General features: G+C 56.0%; 2 protein-coding genes across 8 annotated transcripts in view; one reads left to right on the top strand and one right to left on the bottom strand.

Moving 5' to 3' along the window:
- Positions 1 to 5,615: 5,615 nt before the first annotated feature.
- Positions 5,616 to 13,705, top strand: CHPF2 (chondroitin polymerizing factor 2). 4 transcript variants are annotated; one of them, XM_057549679.1, is made up of 7 exons: positions 5,616 to 5,739; positions 6,361 to 7,461; positions 7,910 to 8,474; positions 9,184 to 9,366; positions 10,356 to 12,142; positions 12,475 to 12,624; positions 12,895 to 13,705. In XM_057549679.1, exons 2-5 carry the CDS (start codon positions 7,181 to 7,183, stop codon positions 11,661 to 11,663), a joined length of 2,337 nt encoding a protein of 778 aa, XP_057405662.1. In that variant the 5' UTR covers positions 5,616 to 5,739; positions 6,361 to 7,180; the 3' UTR covers positions 11,664 to 12,142; positions 12,475 to 12,624; positions 12,895 to 13,705. The 4 variants fall into 4 exon arrangements, with proteins under 4 accessions (XP_057405662.1, XP_007165471.2, XP_057405661.1 ...); XM_007165409.2 differs by having other exon boundaries at positions 5,633 to 6,537; positions 7,111 to 7,461; XM_057549680.1 differs by having other exon boundaries at positions 5,641 to 5,739; positions 7,111 to 7,461.
- Positions 11,927 to 23,315, bottom strand: part of SMARCD3 (SWI/SNF related, matrix associated, actin dependent regulator of chromatin, subfamily d, member 3) — a 33,013-nt gene continuing 21,624 nt past the window's right edge. The window contains exons 1-13 of one of the 4 annotated variants that reach the window (XM_057549681.1): positions 21,231 to 21,736; positions 18,183 to 18,394; positions 16,413 to 16,455; positions 15,453 to 15,575; positions 15,208 to 15,346; positions 14,881 to 15,047; positions 14,618 to 14,719; positions 14,207 to 14,368; positions 13,219 to 13,316; positions 12,914 to 13,049; positions 12,496 to 12,618; positions 12,276 to 12,377; positions 11,927 to 12,101 (exon numbers count right to left, since the gene is read on the bottom strand). In XM_057549681.1, coding sequence (XP_057405664.1) covers positions 12,048 to 12,101; positions 12,276 to 12,377; positions 12,496 to 12,618; positions 12,914 to 13,049; positions 13,219 to 13,316; positions 14,207 to 14,368; positions 14,618 to 14,719; positions 14,881 to 15,047; positions 15,208 to 15,346; positions 15,453 to 15,575; positions 16,413 to 16,455; positions 18,183 to 18,394; positions 21,231 to 21,308 — 1,539 coding nt within the window. In that variant the 5' untranslated portion in view covers positions 21,309 to 21,736 and the 3' untranslated portion in view covers positions 11,927 to 12,047. Of the gene's footprint in view, positions 12,102 to 12,275; positions 12,378 to 12,495; positions 12,619 to 12,913; positions 13,050 to 13,218; positions 13,317 to 14,206; positions 14,369 to 14,617; positions 14,720 to 14,880; positions 15,048 to 15,187; positions 15,347 to 15,452; positions 15,576 to 16,412; positions 16,456 to 18,182; positions 18,395 to 21,230; positions 21,737 to 23,315 lie in introns of those variants that run through there. The other 3 variants (XM_057549683.1, XM_057549684.1, XM_057549682.1) reach the window with 3 other exon arrangements.

Genomic DNA, 23,315 nt, shown 5'->3' with positions numbered 1-23,315 from the left:
TTTATCGTCATTTACCAACGTGATCTTGCCCGTTACTTTTCCTTGCCCGTTACTTTTCACTGTTTAAAATCCATCACAGACTTCTCATAGCCTACAGTGCAAATACCAAATGTGTAGCCTCAAATACCTCTCCAGGCTTCTGACCAGCAGTGCCTCCAGCAGTGACGCGGCTGGAGGGACGCAAAGGAAGCTGTTACTCCCTCTGAGCACATCCTCCAAAAGTAGCCCCCTTGACCCTTTAAAAAAGTGAGCCCAGGGACTTCCCTGGTGGTCCAGTGGGTAAGACTCTGCGCTCCCAATGCAGGGGGCCCAGGTTCGCTTTCTGGTCGGGGAACTAGATCCCACACGCATGCCTCAACTAAGACCCTGCGCACCCTAAATAAATAAATAAATATTAAAAAAAAAAAAAAGTGAGCTCGCTCCACGCCCCCCCCCAACAGACCTAGTTTTCCTCCTCAAGGTTGATGCTCCAGTAGACTCTAATTACTTGCATTTCAGAAATAAGCCATGCCATATCACACCTCATGCCTTTGAACATGCCTTTTCCTAGAATACCCTCCGTGAATTAAGTGCCTACTCTATGTCTGACTCAGAGCTAGATGCTAGAGTTTCAGTGGTGGTAAGTCATTCCCGGACCTCACGGAGCTCACAATTAAGAATGCCAAAAAACTGTCGCTCACCATCTGGTTCTAGAATAAAGAAGTCACTAGCCACTGCAGTCACTGACCTTCCACACACCCTGAAAGGATTTCAGGGCTGAGATCAGGAATGAGGCACTCTGTGCTCTGGGAAAAACTGGCAGAACAGGCCTTCAGATATTTTCTGGAGAAGATTTTACGAGCCCAATTTCTTGCAACTCCTCATATCTAGAAAAACACTAAAATCATTAACGGAGGCATCTGCTCCTTGTGACTAGCAGTAACCTGCCAAAATGTGTGCCTGATTACAAACAGTCCCCCTTCAGTAAAATCATATATATACTGATGTCCTCCACCTCTCCAGAGCAGTTTCTCAGAGCTATCTGAGAGGCTGTCTCCTAGGCTATAGTCCTCATTAGGCCCCACATAAAACTTAACTCACAATTCTCATGTTGTGCATTTTTTTTTCAGCCGACGAGATGGAAAATTTAAACAGGACACAGATCATGACATTCAGGTGATAAGTGCCATATGGGCAAAAGCATTGTTTTAGGTAAAGAGATACATAGACAATAGTTAACTGCCTGCAAAGCCCTTCTTTATGAAACAAGGAAGTTATATGATTGTGGATCACATAAAATTGCTTATCCAAGCACCTAGCCTCCTGGGAGGTCTACAACATGCCTGCCTCTCCCAGCCTCATTAAAATGCGTGGTCACAGGCAGGTTTCAGGTTACAGAGACCTAAAATTAATTATACTCTTTCATTTATGCCATCACATTTATTCCCCCCAACAGACGCTAAGGTGGGTACTAACAGCATTTTACAGATTGGAAATACAGGCACGGCGCTATTAATAAAACAACACTGCTGGGAGGAAACATGGCCAGGCTTGAAGCTCAAATCTTCCGGTTCTGGGACTCCAGCTCTGTAAAGTGACTTGGGACGGCAAGGGCTAACCAGTTCCTTCTCTGACTCCACCTATCGCGTCCATGATTTCCCATGAATTGACCGTTGCTGGGCAAAGTCTCCTTCAGCACAGAAAGAGTGGCCTAGAAAAGTAAGAAGTCCTGCCATTCTCATCCAGGGTTTAGGTCTCTTGCAGGCAACAGACCTGGGCATGAAGGGAGAAGAAACGGGGAAATAAGAGGGAGAGAGGTAGGGGAAAAGGACTGGCTAAATATGAACAATTACAGAAGATCAGTGCTGGAAGCAGGAAATGAAGAGTCCAGACTCTTCATTTAAAATATGAAGAAACTGAGACCCAAGGGAGGAAATGTCTCATCCAGAATTACCTAGAAACTTAGTCACTGAGAAAGGTCTAGAACTTTGCTGTTCAGTGTGGTAGCCTCTAGCCAGACGTGGCTACGGAGCACTTGCAATGTGGCTAGTCTGAACTGAGATACGCTGTGTGAAATAGGCATTGGATTTCAAAGATTGCATGTGGAAAAGAAAAAGAATGTAAAATATCTCAATTTTTTATATTGATTACACGTTGAAGTGTTAACATTTGGGATATATTTAATACTATAAAATATATTATTAAAATTAATTTCACCTGTTTCATTTTGCTTTTTAAAAAACTGTGGCCACATGAAAAGATGCTTAACATCGCTAATTATTAGAGAAATGCAAGTCAAAACTACTATGAGGTATCACCTCACACCAGTCAGAATGGCCACCAACAAAAAATCTACAGATAAGAAATGCTGGAGAGGGTGTGGAGAAAAGGGAACCCTCCTACACTGCTGGTAGGAATGTAAATTGGTGCAGCCACTATGGAAAACAGTATGGAGGTTCCTTAAAAAACTAAAAATAGAGTTGCCATATGATCCAGCAATCCCAATCCTGGGCACATATCCAGAAAACATGACAACTCTAATTTGAAAAGATACATGCACCCCAATGTTCACAGCAGCACTATTCACAATAGCCAAGACATGGAAGCAACCTAAGTGTCCATCAACAGATGAATGGATAAAGAAGATGTGGTATATATATATATATATATATATATATATATATATGAATATTACTCAGCCATAAAAAAGAATGAAATATTGCCATTTGCAGGATAAAGAAGATGGGGTACATATATACAATGGAATACTACTCAGCCATAAAAAAGAATGAAATAATGCCATTTGTAGCAACATGGATGGACCTAGAGATTATCACACTAAGAGAAGTAAGTCAGAAAGACATACAATATCATATAACTTATATGTGGAAACTAAAATATGACACAAATGAACTTATCTATAAAACAGAAACAGATTCACAGACATAGAAAACAGACTTGTGGTTGCCAAGGGGGAGGGTGGGTGGAGGAGGCATGGATTGGGAGTTTGGGATTAGCAGATGCAAACCAGTATACATAGACTGGAAAAACAACAAGGTCCTACTGTATAGCACAGGGAACTATATTCAATATCCTGTGAGAAACCCTAATGAAAAGGAATATGAAAAGAATGTATATATATGTATAACTGAATCACTTTTCTGTACAGCAGAAATTAACACAACACTGTAAATCAACTACACTTCAATAAAAAAATTTTTTAAAAATATTGCCATTTGCAGCAACATGGATACACCTAGAGATTATCATACTAAATGAAGTCAGAGAAAGACAAATATCATATGATATCACTTATATGTGGAATAACAAAATGATACAAATGAATTTATTTACAAAACAGAAACAGGCTCACAAACATAGAAAACAAGTTTATGGTTACCAAAGGGGAAAGGGGTGGGAGGGATAAATTAGGAATTTGGGATACACACCACTGTATATAAAATAGATAAACAACAAGGACCTACTGTAGAGCACAGGGAACTATATTCATTATCTTGTAATAACCTATAATGGGAAAGAATCTGAAAAAGAATATATCTATATCTAACTGAATCACTTTGCTGTACGCCTGAAACTAACACAACATTGTAAATCAACTATACTTCAATTAAATAAATACTTTAAAATGTGGCCACCAGAATATATAAAATTTACATATGTGGCCCACATTATATTTCTTTCTTTTTTTAATATATTTATTTATTTATTTGGCTGCATCAGGTCTTAGTTGCGGCACACGGGATCTAGTTTCCTGATCGGGGATCAAACCCAGGCCCCCTGCATTGGGAGGTCGGAGTCTTAGCCACTGGACCACCAGGGAAGTCCCTCACACTGTATTTCCATTGGACAATGCTGGTCTGGAACCTGTATCTTTCAACCTCTAGATGAGTGTTCCTACTATGCTTCCCAGAGTCTTCTAACAAGCCATTCATTTACCACCTATTTACGTGCCAGTTGCTGAGGGGAGATCAAATTGCTGTCTATCTGAGGATAAGACCAAAACATAGTAAAGGGTAAAGGTGCTGTTGCATTCCATCTCATGTGTCTCCTATATGGGTTCTTGACTCTACCAACCCCAATGTTGCCTTTTAATAACAAACTTTTCAAGTAACACCCCCTTTCCTGTTTTGAAATAAAGTTCGTATGTCACAAAACCTAACTACACACATAAATTACAAAAAATTACAGTGCAATGACAACAGAAAGAGGAAAGAAAAGGAAATCCTTTATAATAAAAGAATAATGTTATTTCAGTATGCTAGAAAACATCATTAGTCAGACGCTTGTACCTAATGTAGTACCAGCTTGAATGTGACAGTACAAATGCAGACACAACACCATGAATGACATTGCTGTGCATGATACAGTTCTCCAAAATGTTAACAAGTACATTCCTGGACAAAATGAAAGTACAATGGTCCTTCCATTTTCATGATAGTTCCAGTCCTTGAAAATTCAGCACATATTACAACCCTGCAAAATTACTTAATTTTTATATATAAAACACAGGCTCAAGGATTAGATGATTGGAACCTTTTTTTTTTTTTTTTCACGAACAAGATTGTTCAGTAGGACATATTTGAAAGCTACGTAGGACAGGGACTTCCCTGGAGGGTCCAGAGGCTAAGACTCTGGGGCTTCCACTGCAGGGGCCGCAGGTTGAACCCCTGGTTGGGGAACTAAGACCCTGCATGCCCCACGGAGCGGCTGGAAAACAAAAAACAAAAACAAAAAACAAAGAAAGCTACGTAGGACAGATAATTCTTTCTAGTGTGATAAGATCTTGCAATGTGTAAGACATCTAGCATTCCTGCTCCTCCCCTCAACCATCTGACAACAAAACTGCACTTCCAAATTGCTCCCTAGGGATGTGCTGTCCTGGGTGGGAACCCACCATACTTGCTTGAAGGCCCCGCCTGCCTTCCAGCCTCCCTTGACCTGTTTTCCCCTCACTCACCAGGCTTTAGCGGCTTTGGCCTTCCCAGTTCTCCAGACCAATCTCTTCCTTGTTCAGGGCCTTCTGTGTTCTGCTCCTTGCCTGGAAAACTTCTCTTCACTTTTTGTCTGGGTAACTTACTGCACCTTTGGATCTCAGGATTCCCAAATTCTCAGTCTAATTCTTCCTGTCCTGTTTCTCCACTGGAGTCTACTTTTCTGCAGTGGTTCTTATGACAGTTTGTGACTTCCACCTAAATTTATACTTTTTTTGTCAATGCGTCTTTAATGCCTGTCTCCCGCAACTCTCAGCTACCTGAGGGCAGGGACCATGCCCACCTCGTCTACCACTCCTTTACGATGATCTGGAACTTAGTAGGCAAACAATAAACATTTCTGAAATAACTGAGTGGGTGATGGGGTTCGGGAAGCCCATTGGGAGCAGTCGTCAAGGAGGCAGAAGCGCGCTCACTGAGGGAGAGTAATTTTTTCTAGGGCAGAAGGGAGTTGAGGTTGAAGCTTGCGTCACCTTTGGGTCCGTGCTGGGTTCACTCGGATTAGCGTCTGCGGAACGCACGCCTGCTGTTGGGGGGCGGGGGGCTGGCGGGACGACCACGTCACCCCACAGCGGGTACGCGCCGCAGAGAGGGGGCGGGACGACCACAGAGAGGGCGGCGGCGGAGCGAGCGGCCGGATGCGGTCACCATAGAGACGGGGACTGACAGCGAGCGGAAGAGGAAGGAACGGGCCAGGCTGTGAGGTGGCAGCGGCTGCAGCGGCGGAGCCGGCGCCTCGGGCCCTGGGGTCTGTTCCCCCTTCCCCGCCCTACCCCTGCAAGGGGCGTCGGGGGCGCCGCTCCGGAGGACAGGAGCACGTCCCAGCCCCACGTCCTCACCCCCACTCCCCGGGACCGGGCTGGCCGCGGCCGCCATACCCCGGCCGCCCGTTATCCGCCCGCCGCCGCCGCTGGCCCGGCTGCAGGGGACTCCCCCCGTGGGCCTCGGGGTGTCCTTGGTTGTTCTTCGCCCACTGGCGCAGGCAGGGCTTTTGCCCCCGCTGACGGGCCTGAGAACGGGGTCTTTGCCCTCCTCTCCCCGCCGCGACCTCCATTCCCGTCGCCAGAACGAACGGAGTCTCCCTGCTCCTCCTCTACAGCCCCGTGACGCAGCCAGTTTTATTTCTGTTGTGAGACTAACGGCTAACACTCGCTTTGGGCCTTCTTTCTAGGACTTAGAGTTGCTCTTTGATTGCTGAGAGGTAGACAGGGGCGCCGGGCTTGACAACGGGCGCACCGGAAGCCAGCCGAGCATCCGTGCGCCTTCACAGGATCCCTGCGTTGTCGCTAGCTGCTTCTCTTCTGGGTTTGCTTTGGTTCGGTTTGGGTACCCGGGGCTCTGGTAACACCAAACACCGAATCGCTCTTAGGCGGCCGGGGTTACTGTCATTGGCCTCCCGTCCCTTCTCAGAAGATGGTGGGCAGCACCAGCCTCTCAGCAGCGGGGGTTCGGAGAAGAACGCCCTGCAGAGTGACTCCATCAGCCACTGTGCTCCTCTGAGAGGCTCTGCGTGCTGAGTCACCATATCCTCCGTCCACCTCATTAGGTGGGCAGAGCTTCTGTGCGCGGTGCCAGTGGCTCCTGACCACTCCTGACTACTGGGAGGGGTGGGTACCCTAGCCAGATGTCTGCTTAACACTCGGGAATAGAGTGGAAAGGCCCTGCCCCCATCCCGGTGCCGGCCTTCAGCGGCCCGTCAGCAGCGCCTGCAGTAAACTGAGTGAGACGTGCCCCCGCCAGGCGCTCTTTGGGAAAGGCCCGTGGAGTTAGGCTCCTCTAGCCGGGGGCTGTTGTGTTGATGGAGCACGTGCTTTTCCCCAAGCCCATCTTTATGGGTTGCTGCCATCTCTTGGCTTAGATCCAGTCTACAGATGTATGTAGTCCTTTTGGGGTTAGGTTTGACAGGATTGAGTTTTATTTCCTCCCGTTTTTACTGGAAGCCTCACCATTAGTGGGTGAAATTGATTCTGATATTTACTATCTGGATTGAGGGTTAGATCCAGCACCTTGACAACAGAAGGCCAGGCAGACATTTCCCGGGGATACTGGGCCTGGAAGCAAACACGCCTTGTTCTCTTGGTGACCTCATTGACCCCAGGTTCCTTTGTTAAAACTGCAGACCTACACCCGGCCAGGTGCCCATTTACCCACTGATCGATCCTTGAGGCTGTGCCCTCTGGGGCACGCACATGGCAGGGCCCACCGCCATGCGACTGAGCTCAGTGTTGGCTCTGCTGCGACCAGCACTGCCCCTCATCCTAGGGCTGTCTCTGGGGTGCAGCCTGAGCCTCTTGCGGGTTTCCTGGATCCAGGGTGAGGGAGAAGATCCCTGTGTAGTGGCTGTGGGGGAACCAGGAGGGCCACAGAATCTAGACTCAGGAACTCAGCTTGACCAAAGTGATGAAGACTTCAAACCCCGGATTGTCCCCTACTACAGGGACCCCAACAAGCCCTACAAGAAGGTGCTCAGGTGAGAGTTGTGTGTGTGCATAGTCCCCAGACCCCGGTTTAGGGTTGCTCCAAGTCCTTGCCTCTGCCTTCGCTGGTAATCATTGTAGGCTCCTTGAAGCAATTCTTTACCTTGTTATCCATCAGGGTTTGGTCCAATTTCTTCCTCCTTCTCAGGTCTAAGAAAGCCTCACCCATTGGTGTTAAATTAGTAGTTGGATGTTCTTCAACGGGGCGGGAATTACATCTAACCCATCTCCTCCAGCCTTGGCTGACCTCTTCCCAAATCAGGCCCAGTGTCGGCTACTCAGTGGATACTCACTCCAGTAGCTCATGAATATGGATGAGGAGGTCTCTCCCTTCTCTGTTCTCAACTCCAACTCACTAATTCCTAGGGGGATGTATAGGCTGGACACACTGAGTTCCTAAAGATTAGGGAGTTGACCCTTGGCATGCTGGTCTCCCTACAGGACTCGGTACATCCAGACAGAGCTGGGCTCTCGCGAGCGGTTGCTGGTGGCTGTCCTGACCTCCCGGGCCACACTGTCCACTCTGGCTGTGGCTGTGAACCGCACGGTGGCTCACCACTTCCCTCGGTTACTCTACTTCACTGGGCAGCGAGGGGCCCGGACTCCGGCAGGGATGCAGGTGGTATCTCACGGGGACGAACGGCCAGCCTGGCTCATGTCCGAGACCCTGCGCCATCTTCACACACACTTTGGGGCCGACTACGACTGGTTCTTCGTCATGCAGGATGACACGTACGTGCAGGCCCCCCGCCTGGCAGCCCTGGCTGGCCACCTCAGCATCAACCAAGACCTGTACCTGGGCCGGACGGAGGAGTTCATCGGCGCGGGCGAGCAGGCCCGATACTGCCACGGCGGCTTTGGCTACCTGTTGTCACGGAGCCTCCTGCTTCGATTGTGGCCCCATCTGGATGGCTGTCGAGGAGACATCCTCAGTGCCCGTCCTGATGAGTGGCTTGGCCGCTGCCTCATTGACTCTCTGGGCATCGGCTGTGTCTCACAGCACCAGGTGACAGCCCCTTCAAGTTACTCCCGGTCCCCGACAAGTTAGTAGTGACCGAGTGATGGGCCTCGAGGCTGGGTGCTGCTGGCACTTTCCCAGCAGCACCTTGGGGCTGTCGTCGTGCCTTTTCCAGCCCTGATCACCCCTCTAGCTCTCCCTTGCTCACCTCTGGCAGTCTTAGATCCCTAGGGCCGTCAAAAGTGGCATCTTGTCAGGGACCCTCTGAGCAAGCCAGAAAGGTGCCCCTTACCACTCCTCCCACCTGGCCCCTTGCCCTCCGCCCCTTCCCTGACACTTGCACAGTCACCAATGATCTGGGAGTGTCCTAGAGATGGCCACTCTCCTGGAGGGGTAAGGTAGCCTAGGAGCCTCCCTTTTGGTTGGTGAAGAGGGGACGATACCAGAGGGGCCCCTCCTCCCAGACCAGAGGATTGGGAGTATTTGCTGGCTTGCGGCTTTCATTCTGAGGAACAGTGGGGTTCTTTGGGGGGTGGGCGGGGGCTAGGGCATCCTTAGTTGCTTAGCTAGCACTCTCTTTTCCAAAATCCATTGGTGAGAGTAAGGCCGAGGTTGAGGGGACACCAGAATGAGCTCCTGTGCCCTCCCCGCTTCTGCGGCAGTGGCAGTAATAGGTGTGAATGCTGAGCATGGTCGAGGGTGGTCAGGCCGGGCAGCCCTCCCTGTGTGGCATTGATTGGTCTCATTGGTCCTCTAGGGGCAGCAGTATCGCTCATTTGAACTGGCCAAAAATAGGGACCCCGAGAAGGAGGAGAGCTCGGCTTTCCTGAGTGCTTTTGCGGTGCACCCTGTCTCCGAGGGAACCCTCATGTACCGGCTCCACAAGCGCTTCAGTGCTCTGGAGCTGGAACGAGCGTACAGTGAAATAGAACAGCTGCAGGTGAGCCTGGGACCAGGGTTGGAGGTCAGAGGGAGCTTCAGGCGTCCAGGCTCATGATGGCGCGGGAGGGGAGGCTGGGCGAGGTAGGAGGAGGCTGACCATACCCCAATTTAAAACGACTCCAGGGAGAAGGGGCTCTGGGGGGGTCCAGGTCAGTCATAAGATAGTCAAAGCTCCTGGCATGACTTGGATGCACTTAAAAGGGTTTGCAGGTGAGCTCTGAGGACCGGGCTTGGTAGAGTGCTTAGACAGAAGAGTGGTTTGTGTGTTTTTGGGCGGGGGGGGGGGGGGGGGTTGGGGTTTTTGTTTTTTGAGTTTTATAAAAGTTAAGTGAATTAATGTTTGTTTGTTTTTAACAACTTTATTGGAGTCTAAGAATAGTGTTTTTTTTTAATTTTTGAATTTTTTGGCCCCCCTGCGCAGCTCGCAGGATCCTAGTTCCCCGAGCAGGGACCAAACCCGTGCCCCCTGCAGTGGAAGCTCGGAGTCTTAACCACCAGGGAAGTCCTGACAGAATAGTTTTAATTCCTCTCCAGTAGTGCCTCTCCAGCAAGGAGGCAAAAACCTAGAAGTCCCTGAACCTCCAGCACCTTAGAAGGTCCAAGGGCACAAGCTAGAGGAACTCTCTGCGTGACCGCGGGGCTTGTCTGAGGTGGGGTACAGGTGAAAACAAAGGGCTCTTTATGAGGAGAGCACAAGTGCTTTGAGTATGGAAGAGAAAGACTGCCCAGCTTTAGGTTTCAGGGTGCTTTAACCTCCACAGAAGCACATTTCCCACCGGCCTCCTTCTCACAGCAGTTGTGAAAGGCGGCTATGATTCGTATGCCTTCTGCACTTTCCGGATTAAAGAGTGTAAAGTACAGGGAATTAAGCCATGAGCCTCACCGAGTGCTGCTGGGGTCAGGGCAGACCTCAGGCCCCGGGACGCCGGAGCGGGGTAGGGTCCTGACTGCCTAGCGGGGCACTAACTGGGCGTCCCTCCCACCCAGGCTCAGATCCGGAACCTGACCGTGCTGACCCCTGAGGGGGAGGCAGGCCTGAGCTGGCCCATTGGGCTCCCGGCCCCTTTTACACCGCACTCTCGTTTTGAGGTGCTGGGCTGGGACTACTTCACAGAGCAGCACACCTTCTCCTGTGCAGACGGGGCCCCCAAGTGCCCACTGCAAGGGGCTAGCAGGGCAGATGTGGGTGACGCCGTGGAGACTGCTTTGGAGCAGCTGAATCGGCGCTATCAGCCCCGCCTGCGCTTCCAGAAGCAGCGGCTGCTCAACGGCTACCGGCGCTTTGATCCAGCGCGGGGCATGGAGTACACCCTGGACCTGCTGCTGGAAGCTGTGACGCAGCGCGGCCACCGGCGGGCCCTGGCCCGCAGGGTCAGCCTGCTGCGGCCCCTGAGCCGGGTGGAGATCCTCCCCATGCCCTACGTCACCGAGGCCACCCGCGTGCAGCTGGTGCTGCCGCTGCTGGTGGCCGAAGCCGCCGCGGCCCCTGCGTTCCTGGAGGCCTTTGCAGCCGGTGTCCTGGAGCCACGAGAGCATGCCTTGCTCACCCTGCTGCTGGTCTATGGGCCGCGGGAAGGGGGCCGAGGGGCCCCGGACCCGTTTCTTGGGGTGAAGGCTGCAGCGGCTGAGTTGGAACGACGGTACCCTGGGACGAGGCTGGCCTGGCTCGCTGTGCGCGCGGAGGCCCCTTCCCAGGTGCGGCTCCTGGACGTGGTCTCTAAGAAGCACCCCGTGGACACGCTCTTCTTCCTCACCACCGTGTGGACCAGGCCCGGGCCCGAAGTCCTCAACCGCTGCCGCATGAACGCCATCTCCGGCTGGCAGGCCTTCTTCCCGGTCCACTTCCAGGAGTTCAGCCCCGCCCTGGCACCACAGAGGTCTCCCCAGGGGCCCCCGGGGGCCGGCCCCGACCCCCCGTCCCCTCCTGGTGCTGACCCTGCCCGGGGGGCTCCCGCCGGGGGCAGGTTTGACCGACAGGCTTCCGCAGAGGGCTGCTTCTACAACGCGGACTACCTGGCGGCGCGAGCCCGGCTGGCTGGTGAGCTGGCAGGCCAGGAAGAGGAGGAAGCCCTGGAGGGGCTGGAGGTGGTGGATGTTTTCCTCCGGTTCTCAGGGCTCCACCTTTTCCGGGCCGTGGAGCCAGGGCTGGTGCAGAAGTTCTCCGTGCGTGACTGCAGCCCTCGGCTCAGCGAGGAGCTCTACCACCGCTGCCGCCTCAGCAACCTGGAGGGGCTGGGGGGCCGTGCGCAGCTCGCCATGGCTCTGTTTGAGCAGGAGCAGGCCAATAGCACCTAGCGCGGCCCGGGCCCCCCCCGCACCCCGCGCCGCCACTTAGAGCCCTTCTGGCCTTAGCCCCGGCCAGGCGGGGCAAGATGGATGGACCGACGGAGGGCTTGTTGCTGTATTTCTGAATAAGAAAATGTTATTAAAAGTGTCTTCTGCCAAACTGTTTTTAGGTTTAGGGAAAATGGAGTAAGAAGACTCTGAGGGAGGGGGTGGAGGGACCCACTGCCCTCCCCTTCCTCCTCCCTCCCCAGTTACCAATGACCACACGGCTGTTATCAGGTGAATGACCTTTAATCCAGTCCCTGCCTCACGGCCAGGCGTCAGGAGTGATGGCGGAGCCCTAGGGGACAGGGCAGGGCCTGAGGCCCCCAGCGGCACTCGTTCACAGGGCTCCTAGGTGTTGCGCGCAACCAGGGATTGCTCCAGCTCCTGCCTGCGCTGCTGGATCTGTAGAGAAATGAGAGCAGAAGCAGGTTACCGTGGTGCTGGTGAGTGACAGGACGCCCCCCGCCCGCCCTGGAGGAGCATCTGGGAGCAGGGAGGGCTCCCTGGAGCGGCTGGTGCGGCTGAGAAGGGAGGTTTCTCCGGAGGGACACGGGAGGCCTGCGGGGCCCTTCACACCTTGCAATAGAAGTAGCGGCTGACGGCTTCCTGGGACCAGGGCTGGTGGTAGAACTCAGCCCGGCGCTCCTCCTCAGGGTTGCCTGCCACGTCTGTCATCACCTGGGAGGGAGCAGTGGGGTCAGCCCTGAGCCCGGACCCCCTCCAGCCCCTGTGAACAACGTTTACTGTCTTCCCGATGTGCTTGTCTTCCATCCAGCGCTCCCTGAGTCCCCTTCACCTTGAGGTCCCGGCTCTGGGAGCGGAGGAGGTCTTGGATGTAGCCTTTGGGGTCTCTGGAGAAGCTTAGCATGAAGTCCCTCTGGATCTTGAGCTGGTTTATGGACTCAATCGTCTCATGGATCTACAGGTAGAAAGGCAGAGGCTTTCACCTGGCCGTGCCAATGTGTGAGAGGAAGGGAAAGGGGGGAGCGGTACGGGGTCGGGGAAGGGGTTTGCCGTTGTTCCTCTGAAGGGCAATCCCTCAGGTCCCTGATGCCGAGGCAGTCCCAGGGAAAGGGGGATGGGCGGAGCTCCAAGTAGGAGGGAAGGGCCACCTCCCCTTCCTCTCTCCACAGGCCCACGTTCTTGTCTGTTTTGTCTGTACTTCTGTCACTTTTGGGTTGATGTCCCACTCCAGCTCTGGGCTCTGGCCCCACCTTACTGTCCAGAGCGCTGATCTCCTGCTGGTTGGCCGTGGACAGGAGGAAGCTGCTCATCTGCCCCTTCAGTGGCTCCTCCACCTCCACGTCAATGTCATAGCACGCCGTCTTCTTCTGGTCCGACGGGTCCACGCTGCCAGGGGAGTCCAGCCCTTGGCGTCCGTGCCGCCCCCACAGAGGCCAAGGGCGCTGGGGCCCGATGCAGAGGGGAGGGGGGGCACGGGGGGGAGGCAGAGGGAGGGGCAGGGAGGCCAGGACCACCACAGAGATTCCCTGTTCCGAGGAGCAGCTGGGGGCCTCACCTGATGACGTGGTTGATGACGATTGGGTCAGGGGGCAATAGCAGAGCTGTGAGGCGCTGGGGAATCTCAGAAAACTTCAGCCGGGGACAGTCAAAAATCTGAAGTGGGAGAGAGAGATCGCTCTTCTGTGCTTGAAAGAGCACAGTTTCCAATCTGAAAAGGCCATGAGAAGCCAGTGCTCATGGGGCTGGGGCCAGGTGGGCTGCGACCAGAGGAGCGCTGACGGGGAGGGGTGTGCAGCGCGCGGGTGAGAGCACAGGCCCTGGGTCGGCCGGCCCGGGTGTAAGTGCTGCTTCCACCGCTCCTGCAACCCTGAGCAACTTACTTAACACCTCGGCCTCAGTTTCGTCATCTCTGGAAAGGGGATGGGAATGGTATCTATCTCAAGGGGTTGTTAGAATGAAATGAGTCGGTTACGCACAAAGTGCTTGGAACAGTGCTCGGCACGTGGTAAGTGCTCAATAAATATCGACTGTTATTTTTACTACTCAGGTCTATCTGTTGTATTTATTTAAAAACTATTATTAAAAAATATTATTATTAATAATCTCTAGTTTGGTAGAACTCTTGTCAAATCACTTCCACAGCAATTTGATTTTCCTAACTGCCCGGTGGGCTAGAGGGGACAGGTATTGTTATCACCCTGTTGTAAAGATAAGGAACAAGGCTCAAAATAGCTAAGTAATTTACCCAGAGTCTAGACCCAGGACTAGAACTCGGGGATCCCAATTCCAAGTGACAAGAAGTGTTCCCCAAAGCTGTTGGCCTCCCGGGGTTCCAGATCTTCCTCGCCTGGGGTGGCTAAGATGGGTGGGCCACCGCACAGAGCTATGCCATGGCAGAGCCGGGACTGGGACCCTGGTCTCTGGCTCCGAGACCGTTTCTGACGGAGTCGGGAAGGGAGTGGGGGCGTCACCTTAGTAGGGGCACTTCCCCTACCGGCAGCTCCGCCTGCTGCCCGGGGCGCCGGGCTCGGGGGAGAGGGTACCTGCTGGAAATACTTGTCCCCGTTGATGTATTCCTTGTCGTGGGAGTCCTGCAGCCTGTTGGTCTTCACGTACTGCCACAGGGCCTGGACGATGGCTGAGCGGCTCTGTGTGTGCAGCCCCAGCAGGCGGGCCAGGCGGGGATCCAGTTTGAACTGGGGAGGCTGGGAAAAGGTGACCATGAAAATTAGGTAAAAGAGAGAGAGTGGAAAGAGCTCAGGGCCAGGCGGCTTGGGACTCGGCGGGGATGCGGTGCCCGGGCTCCTCGGAAGCACGCTCTGGAGAGGGCGGGGTAGGGAGGTGAATGGGATCTCCCAGGATGCGCACCTTTGAGGCCGAGGCCCACCCCGTCTAGGAGGAAGGGCGTGGGGGGCTGAGGGCCTCACGTGGTGTCTGGGGGGTGGGGCGCACACCTGGTAGTCCAGCATGAGGAGCAGCGTGCAGCGCACACTCAGGTCCCCCGGCCTCTTCACCTGGAACCCGTCCGTCTCCTGCGTCGTGGGCGTCCGGTGCCACTGCCCAGGGGATAAGAGCCGGGTCACGTCACAGGCCCGACCGAGCTGGTGGGGCTACAGCCCTGGTGGCGGGGGCTCCCTCATCCAAACCTGTGCAGCTGACGGGACTGCGGTCTGTGGAAGGGGGGCAGGTTCAAGTGCAGAAGGGGTCTGGGTCTTACCTCCACTAGGTGGTTGTCAGGGCCGTAAAGGTCTTTGTCCAGCTCAATGACCAAACTCTTGAAGAAGGAAGAAAACTTCCGCTTCTGCTTGCTGGGCTGTGGGAGAGGAACGGACCGTGGGGGCGGAACAGGGACCGTCGGGGCAGAATGAGTTGGGAGCGGGCGGGCTGGTCGGGCAGGGCAGCACAGTTAGAAGCAGGCCTCCGGCCAGAGCGTCTCTCTAGACCACCCCGCCCCGGCCAGGGCTGACTTCCTAGCCCTGAGTGCTAGTAGTCTAGTACTGTCCTCGGCTCAGCCCCATACCCACCCCAGGACACCTGGAGAGACCTGGGCCAGGACGTACGTCATCCAGGAGCTTCCCCTCCACCCGCAGCTCCCAGGAGGCAATGCTGCCATCAGAATCCTCAGCATCGGGCTTCGCAGGGTTAAAAGTGTTGGAGATATAAAGACGCAGCTTCCGCTTTTGCTGTAGAAATAAAGAGTGTAGTACAGAGCCAACCCCCGGGGCGAGCCCGCTTCTCCATTCTGGGAATAGGACTTAGCCCCCTCTTCCTGCCCCCAAGCCAAGGCACCTTCATTGGCCTCTTCAGAGCCTCCTGGATGTCTACCCGCTTCCGCATGATGGTTTGATCCAGTTTCCTCTCAAAGGCCAGGAGGTCCATGTAAGCCTGGGACTCTGGGACCAGCTCCCGGATCTGGAAGAGGAGGAACAAGGCCGGGAACCAGGGGCTCAGCCAGCCTCGCAGGTGGAATGTGCGTGCGTCATGTGGTCCCAGGACACAAAGAGTGTGGCGGGGAGCTGGCCAGGTTCAGGGCATGGAACTTTGAGAGCAGGAACGAGAGCTCTCGCCAGGACTCCGAATCCAGCAATAAAGGCCTTGACGCGTGGGGATAAAAACTGCTTCTCCCACTAGGGAGAAGCAGTGCATCTCATCACTAGGGGCGGCCGGAGCACCCAGGGAGCCCAGCAAGTGCTAGGGCTTCACCTCCTCGTCTTGTCCTCTCCCTTGTCACACGGCCTCTGGGTTTCCCTTGGGTGTCTGCAAAGTGGACAGGACGGACCCTGGGGTCCCTGAGACGGGTGATGTCGCTGCCTGCCTCTACCCTGGCTCATGGTTGCTCAACCATGCTACCACCTAGCCAGCTCGGCCTGGGTCCTCTTACGATGCCTGGGCCTTCCGGCCAGCTTCTGTTCCCTTCACTCCCCCTGCCAGCCTGTGATCCCCGAGCTCTCGACTCCTCTTTGTCCCACGCCTTTATGTCTTCAGACCGCTGGAATTCAATCTACTGCACCCCAGACCCAGTATCCTAACCCTATGGCTCCGCTTCTTCCCTCCGCCCCACCCCCTCCCTCTGGCCTGGGGAGCCTCACTTCTTAATTAGCTTTTTGAACAAAAAGTGAAAGTGACTGTGATGTTGAAGCAGCTCCTGAGGGGGGAGGGGAGGAGGCACGGGGTGGCGGGGAGCGGGGAAGGAGGGCGGAGCAGCAAAGGGTGGGGGGTGGGCTGGGGGCTGCTGTGAAAGGCACTCACCCTTTGAGGGAGGATTTTGTCAGCCATCTTCCTCCTCTTGGCACTGTACATTTTTTAAAGAAAAAACCAGGTTACCATGGCGACAGATCTGGGAGTAACGAGGCCACCTGCTAAATTATCCCGACATCTCAGCCCGCCTGGCTGGGGTTCCCACAGCCCGCTCGTCTGCCTGCCCAAGGGGCTATGATGCTGGTGTGTGGCACTGGCGCTCTGTCCTCTCAGGGGGGAGCAGAGGTGACCCCGTCCTCTCTCCAGCCTGGGAGCCCCTTTCTGCTCCACCACATCCTCCGGGCCATCGAAATGAGACTTAGAAGGGGCTGGGGGTAGGGGAGCTGCAGAAGCCTTTGAGGAAAGCTGGGAAGGGGGGAGGACAGAGGAGAGGGAGGATGGATTCTGAGGACTCTCTTTCTCTGCTAAGCAGGGGTGCACAGTCCAAGGTGGCCTGAGCTCAAAGGGAGGGGAGCTGACAGCCCTGGCCCATCCCTGGAGGAGGAAATGATGGTGTGAAGCTGGCGAGGACTCGCACCCCTGCCACCCTGGGCTTGGAAGGGGACACTGACGGGCAGGGGGTGCTCATGCCCTTGGGCCACCTGCTAGCAGGGTCCAGGGACACACCCATAGGTATCCAGAGAGAGTGGATAGGACGTTCTCCTGAGGGGTGTGGCTGCGGCTGGACCTGGGGTAGCAGCTGGGACTTGGACTCTTCTTGATCCACTAGCTGCTTCTGACTCCCAAAAGCACCCCAGAAAATCCTTGGCAAGTAGAAATTAGAACCCAGCCTAGAGGATGGCTGCATACTGCCCCCTTGTGGTGTTCTCAACCACTGCCCCCTCTCTGTCCAAAAATCTGTTCTAAGGCTAGGCAAGCAGTTTTCATTAAAGGTCTGATTTGTTTTGAAGAAATTATCTATGTGAAATTCTCCATTTATACAAGATAAATCAGGGACTCTTTACTGTATAAAAGAATGACTCACTTTGCAGAAGAATTCATCATGGGATTCCTATAAATGGTGAATTTTCCTTGCTATGTAAAAAATATTTAATAATGCGGTAAAATCCATATTGCACCTTTTATAGGACTCCATCTGGTGTGCAAAGGGAAGCATGTGTGTTTGGCTAAATAGTGAAACCCAGAGGGGTATCTCTCTTGCCAGGCACCAGCAGGGGCTTTTGGGGTACCACCAGCTGGCTCAGACAAGTAAATAGGCTGGCCCTTGATGGTTTGGGGGCAGACCTGATCCAGAGGACAGATTATGGCAACTCTTCAACATTTGATTGATAAAGAATCACCCGAGAGCACGATGGGGCAGCGACTGCCCACCCACGGGGCAAATCCCCAGGCTCCACCCCCCCGGCCAGAGATTCCGATTAAGAAGATCTGGAGTGGGGCTTTTAAACAGTCAAGCCGGCGGGTTCTGAGGAAGGCACACTGGACAACCACACTAAGAAACACAGTCTAAAGCTCTGCCCTCAGTCCTAGTGCCAGCCCCGCCTCCACTCCAAAGACTGAAGCATCACCCAGAACCTGGGGACTGGGGTGGAGAGAGGGACAGAGCAGGTGACAAGGAGAAGGGCGCGACGGCCGCAGCCTGTCTCTACGGTGGGCACACAAAGGAACCAGACCAGTGCCCCCTCAGCCCGCCTCCCGGGAGGGCATCCCACCCAGGACGCCTGTTCCCTGCTGAGCGTTCTCCCGCTTCCAATCCCGCTCCTCGCCCACCCCGTCCCTGCGGGTCCTGCGTCCGCCCCCTCTGCTCTGGGCCCCTCTTACCTGCGGCTCCGCGCGGGGGCGGTGGGCACCGGCTGGCCCTGGCTCTGGGCCTGGCTCTGGCCGGGCGGGGGCGCTGCTCGCTTGCGGGCGGGCTCCATGCCCGCGGGGGCCAGGCCGGGTCGCACGGCGGGGCTGCCCATGTACGGGGAGCCCGGGGGGCCCATGGGCGCCCCCTGGTGGGGCATCCGGGCTCCAGACGGCATCCCGGGGCGCTGGGGAGGCGGGGGGTGAAGCAGACACAGGCGTCCGCCGGTCAGACCAGGGCCCCTGTTCCAGGCGCGGTGAGCTGCGTCTCTCCCACCCCGAGCCCCCGGCCCGTGACCCTGCTGCCGACGGCTCGAGCGAGGGGTGGGTGGGGGCGCCGGAACCGCGCGGCTTTGGCGGAGGGGGGCTTTGCGTCTCGCTGCAGGAAGCTAACTGAAGCCAGGCAACTGCACAGGGCACTGCCAGCCTCGGATTTGCGGAAGGTGCCGCGAAAATGAATATTAATGGCGCCTTTCAACCTTTTTAAAGGATGTTCACATCCACATGCTCCTCTGCAAGACAGTCTGAGCGGGTCCTTCCCTCCCCACTTGACAGATGAGGCAACCGCGGCTCAAGGAGAAAAGCAACCTAGCCAAGGTCATGCAGCTCCTCCCGGCGAAGGCAGCGCTGAGCGGCCGTCTCCTGAAGGGCTTTTTGCTCTCTGCTGCTTCGTTTAGTTTAGGGGCTGGGCTCCCTGCTCAGACTTCTGCTGCCCCTCTTCCTATTCCCTGCTTCCCAGTCCATGTCCTGGGCTGTCCTGCCTTGAACTCACCCTTCCCATTTCAACCCACTCTTCTCTCTGGGCCCCTGCCTTTGACCCCTCAGCCCTGATCCCCACCCCCTTCCTCTGATTCCAAGCCTCTCCAGGCAGGGGCTTTGCTGGCGTAGCCCATCCCCATAATTTGCTCTCAAGGTGAAGGCTGGAGGCAACCTGAGGGACTGAGGTCAGACCTCACCAGGATTCTCCGATAGGGGGTGGGGGGAGGCTCAACTGGAGATGGGAGGTCCAGAGGGCTTGGGTAGGTCAAAAGCAGCAACATTTCCTCTTATATCCATCTCTCCCTGCCCGTCCACCCGAATCACCAGAGATGGTCCCATCCTCCAGACCGCCTCTACTCCCCACCCTACCCCAGTGAGGTCAGAAGTCTGGGTTCGCAGGGGGCCACAGAGAGGGAGATGAGGCAGGTGTATTCCTTTGCCGCTACCCCGGTGCTCAGCGGGGATGTAGATGGCATCAAATGTATTGAGTGAAGTGGTCCACAGACTTTTAAAACCTCACTTGTCCAGATTCCAGAAGAGGGATTGGGGAGGGTCTGAGGGGCTGTCAAGTGGAGGGTGGGTGGGATGGGGACTGGAGAGCAGGAAGGAGATTTAGGGAGTGATGGTTGCAGACCCTGTGCCCCTGATACCATTTGAGCACCACCCACTTCACCCCCAGGAGTGCAGCTGCTCCCAGGAACAGGGAGGAGCAGAGCCCTAACCCTGAGCTTGGTGAGTCCCTTCTAACTGCCGACTCTCCCTCCGGTCCCTCCTGCCCTGCGCTATGTCTAACCCTAACCCCCAGCCAGCCAGCTGTCTCTGCCCATCGCCTCCGCAGTGAAACCTGCCTGTACATGTGTCTGCCTCCCCTGCCCCACCTGACCCTGTCACTCACACCTCCAGGGTGGCAGCCCAGAATGGAGCCCACGCCGGCCATTCCCCACCAGCACAGATGGGCCACTGGGAGTGGGGTAGTGGGGCTCCCAGCCACCCAAGAACTGAAGCTCTAAGTTGGCCAAATAAAAAATCCACGTGTATAGCCCCTCTCCCTCCTAGATGGGCCTTTTAAAAGGGAATCCCCAGGCAGCAAGATTAGGACTGGTCACTAGGCTGACCGAGATGGAAGTTAGCCCAGAGAGCCCAGTGGCTGGAGGACAGCTGCCCCAGGGAAGCCCCTTTCCCCATCAGATGCTCTCCCACTTAACAAGGTCAGTGGTACTCACTGATCTGCTGAAGAGGCCCTGAGAGGGAGACTTCCAGAGCCCCCAGAGGGCTGTGCCAGCCACCAGGGATCGGCAACCCGCACGAAGGGCCAAAATTCTAGGGACTCTGGCCTCTTTTGCTGAGAACGTGCCTTCATTGGGGTCACAACCAAATGTGGCCATTGTAAACCTGACTGCCTCCTCTATATCGGGCTCCAGCACCAGCACCCATCCCAAGTCTTGGAGCTCCTGCCTCTCCTATTCCACAGCCCTTCCAACCTATTCCCATCCTCTCAGGTCCCCTGGGCTCCCTCAGGCTCCCGGTGGACCTTCCAAGCTTGCTTGTGGCAGGACGGTGCTGCCCTGCCCCTTTGGTCTCTAGGCCTCGCGTCCCTGACTCTAGCCCTTCCTTCACACCTTTGAGGCATTAGGGACATCAGCTTCTGGTGGCTGAGTCTGCGAGGGATCCTCAGACCCCTTAAGTTGGGGTCTGTCCCTAGAGAGGGCCCCTCTCTGGCCTTGATGGCAGAGGCCGTCAGCAAAGCCCCAGAGTCTTCCTGCCAGGATGCAGAGGTTGTTCAGCCCTAGGGCTTCCTGCTCACAGTGACTACAGGGTCACCTGCTCCTTGCTCCTGAGACACAGAGAAACACTGTCCCAACGGATTAACAGATAGCCCAGCCCAGCGATGCCATGTCCCCCACCCCCACCCCCAGGGCAGGGGTACCACCTGGGCCCACAAGGAAAAGAACGGAAGACAACACGTCGGGTACCTAGGGGAGCCCCTACCTGGGGGGTACAGTCCCCAAGTCCCACCCCCAGCCCCTGACAGGAACCCATGCAAACGCCTCCCTTCCCCGCCCGGGCACCCATCCCCGGCCAGCCGCCTGACGACGTGTTCGGGTGCCAGGGCGCCGGCACAGTCCTGGGGCTGGGCCGCGGGCCGTGGCGCTCCCGCTGGAGGGGTGGGAGAGCGGGAGCCCCCCTCCCGGCCCCTCCCGACCATCCCTCCATTCAGCCCGAGCCAGCTCGCTCTCCCTCCCCCGCTAACTTTCCCCCACTCACCACCCCATGGACCAGAAACTCAAAAAGTTTGCTTTTCGTGGCTTTGCGCGCCCCTCCGGCAACTTCGTCCGCGGCCATCGGGGTGGGCTCAGCGGCTCCTCTCACTCTCTCTCTCTCTCTTCCTCTTTCTTTCCCTTTTCTGCCTTTTTTTTTTTTTCCTCCAACTCTCCCCTCTGAGTCCTGCTGGGCTCTCTCACACTTCTACTCGAGCGGAGTGGGGAGGGGGCCCCTTCAGGGCTGCCCTGACGGCCCACGGCCCACGCCGCCGCCGCCCGCCCGCCGCCGCCGCCGCCGCCGCCGCCGCCGCGGCTGCCGCATTCCTGCACTGATAAGACAGAAATAGTCCGGCGGCCCGGGGTCTGCCTGTTGACTCGGCGGGGACAGAAAAGCCTGCCTTTCCAACCCTCGCTGGCCAAACAGCGCAGATAAGCGGCGAGGCACGCCGGCCAGCCCGGCTCCCGGGCGCTGGGCAGCGGCACTGCAGCCCGAGGCCGCCCGAGGGCCGCGGGGAGGCGGCGCGGGGAGGGGACGCGAGGGGAGGTGGCGGGGGGCTCGCCGGCCCCCCGGCCTCTCGCCGCGAATAGTTTCTCGGTTAGGGAATTCGCCGGCAGGGCCAGGCAGGGAACAGTCAGTTCCAACTTTGCCCCCAAGTGGCTCCTGCTGCATTTCTGAGGCCCTTTCCCCAGAGACCTGGCAGGCCAAGTAGGGAAACATTCGCTGGAAGGAATCCGGGGGGAGCCGGAGCCCGGAGGAGGCCTTTCTCCTGCACCGGGGCGGCAGGCGTGGGTGTGCCCCGGGAGGCGGGGTGCCCCTGCGTCCACAGATGTGTGCGCCCTTGTCTCACCCGCCGTGTGTGTCTGCACCCTCGTGTGGGCACGGCTCGGGGCTGTGGGTGTGGATGTTTATGTGCGTGCACACACAAATGCCTTCTCTGTGTGCCTCCCTCCACGAGAGCCTCCGGCGCGCGCGCGTGCGTGCGTGTGCGTTTGTGGCGGGACACGGTGTGTGTCTCCCAGCCCTGTGTGAGTCTATTTCGGGGTACGTGAGCCTTTGTCTCTATGTGAGAGAGTGAGGGCAGTAGGGGAGGTATTTCGGAAACAGGGAGGTGGATGAAGCTCGTGAGAACAGGAAGAGAAGCCGTGGGGGCAGGCCAGGAGCCGGCGTGGACGGCTGGGGCGGGGCGGGGAGAGGGAGGTGAGCAGGACCCGACGGTTCTGGAGTCGGGGGTGGGGTAGGGGACCCTGAGGAGCTGGGGCGCTGGGTATGGGAGGGCCAGCCTCAAGACCCCAGAGAAAGCAGGGGTAGCAGTGGGGCTACGAGGGAGCCCCAGAAGGGGTGGTGTGGAGGGGGCTGGCAGTCCCTGGGGCGAGGGAGGGACAGGATACAGGAGGGGCAAATCCTGAGATTCCCCAGGCCGGGAGCCCTGGCCCCGCCCATGCCCCCAAGGCCACACCCCTCTCTCCCCCTTCTGGAGGAAGAGACCCAGGGCTTTGGGACAGAGTGGGTCAAGTTTATGGGCCTCCTGGGGTTGTACTGTCAGTATCCAGGTGAGGATGGGGCAGTGCCTGGGGGAATTTGTTGGGAAGCTTATTTGAAGTTAGATACTGAAGACCCGGGATTACCCTGGGGTGGGGTGGGGTGGTCCTGACCCTCAACCCTTCAGAATGCCTTCAGAGGTCAGGACAAAGAACCAAGGGAGTGTTCTGGCTAGGGAGCCTTTTTTGCCTGCAGCCTGGTTTCCTTGGGCCCCCTTGTGCTTCTGGTTGTCACCGCCATTTAAGTGCCCACTGTCAATCCCCCGAAAGGCTAGAGAGGGCATGTGGTTCAGGATGCCTCTCCTCTACCACCAGCTTAGCAGGGGACCTAGAGATCCCCTTCCTACTACATCTTTCCCCAGGCTTACCCCCACCCCGACCCACACTCTGAGAGACTGGGCCCTGCTGGGGTGGGAATGGGTGGGTGTTTGCCATAGGCCATGAAGGTGGCTGCTGGTAACCTGGGGAGCTAACCTCTCCAGTCTCTCCGCTAACTTCCAAAACCCCTTGCTCATTCGCATTCCCAAGCCTCTGCTCCTGCTGTTCTTTT

The sequence above is a fragment of the Balaenoptera acutorostrata genome, chromosome 7 (genome assembly GCF_949987535.1).
Source record: "Balaenoptera acutorostrata chromosome 7, mBalAcu1.1, whole genome shotgun sequence".
NCBI classification, from domain to species: Eukaryota; Metazoa; Chordata; class Mammalia; order Artiodactyla; family Balaenopteridae; genus Balaenoptera; species Balaenoptera acutorostrata.
Note: the sequence above shows the minus strand (reverse complement) of the source record. Positions and strands in the feature narration are given on the sequence as shown.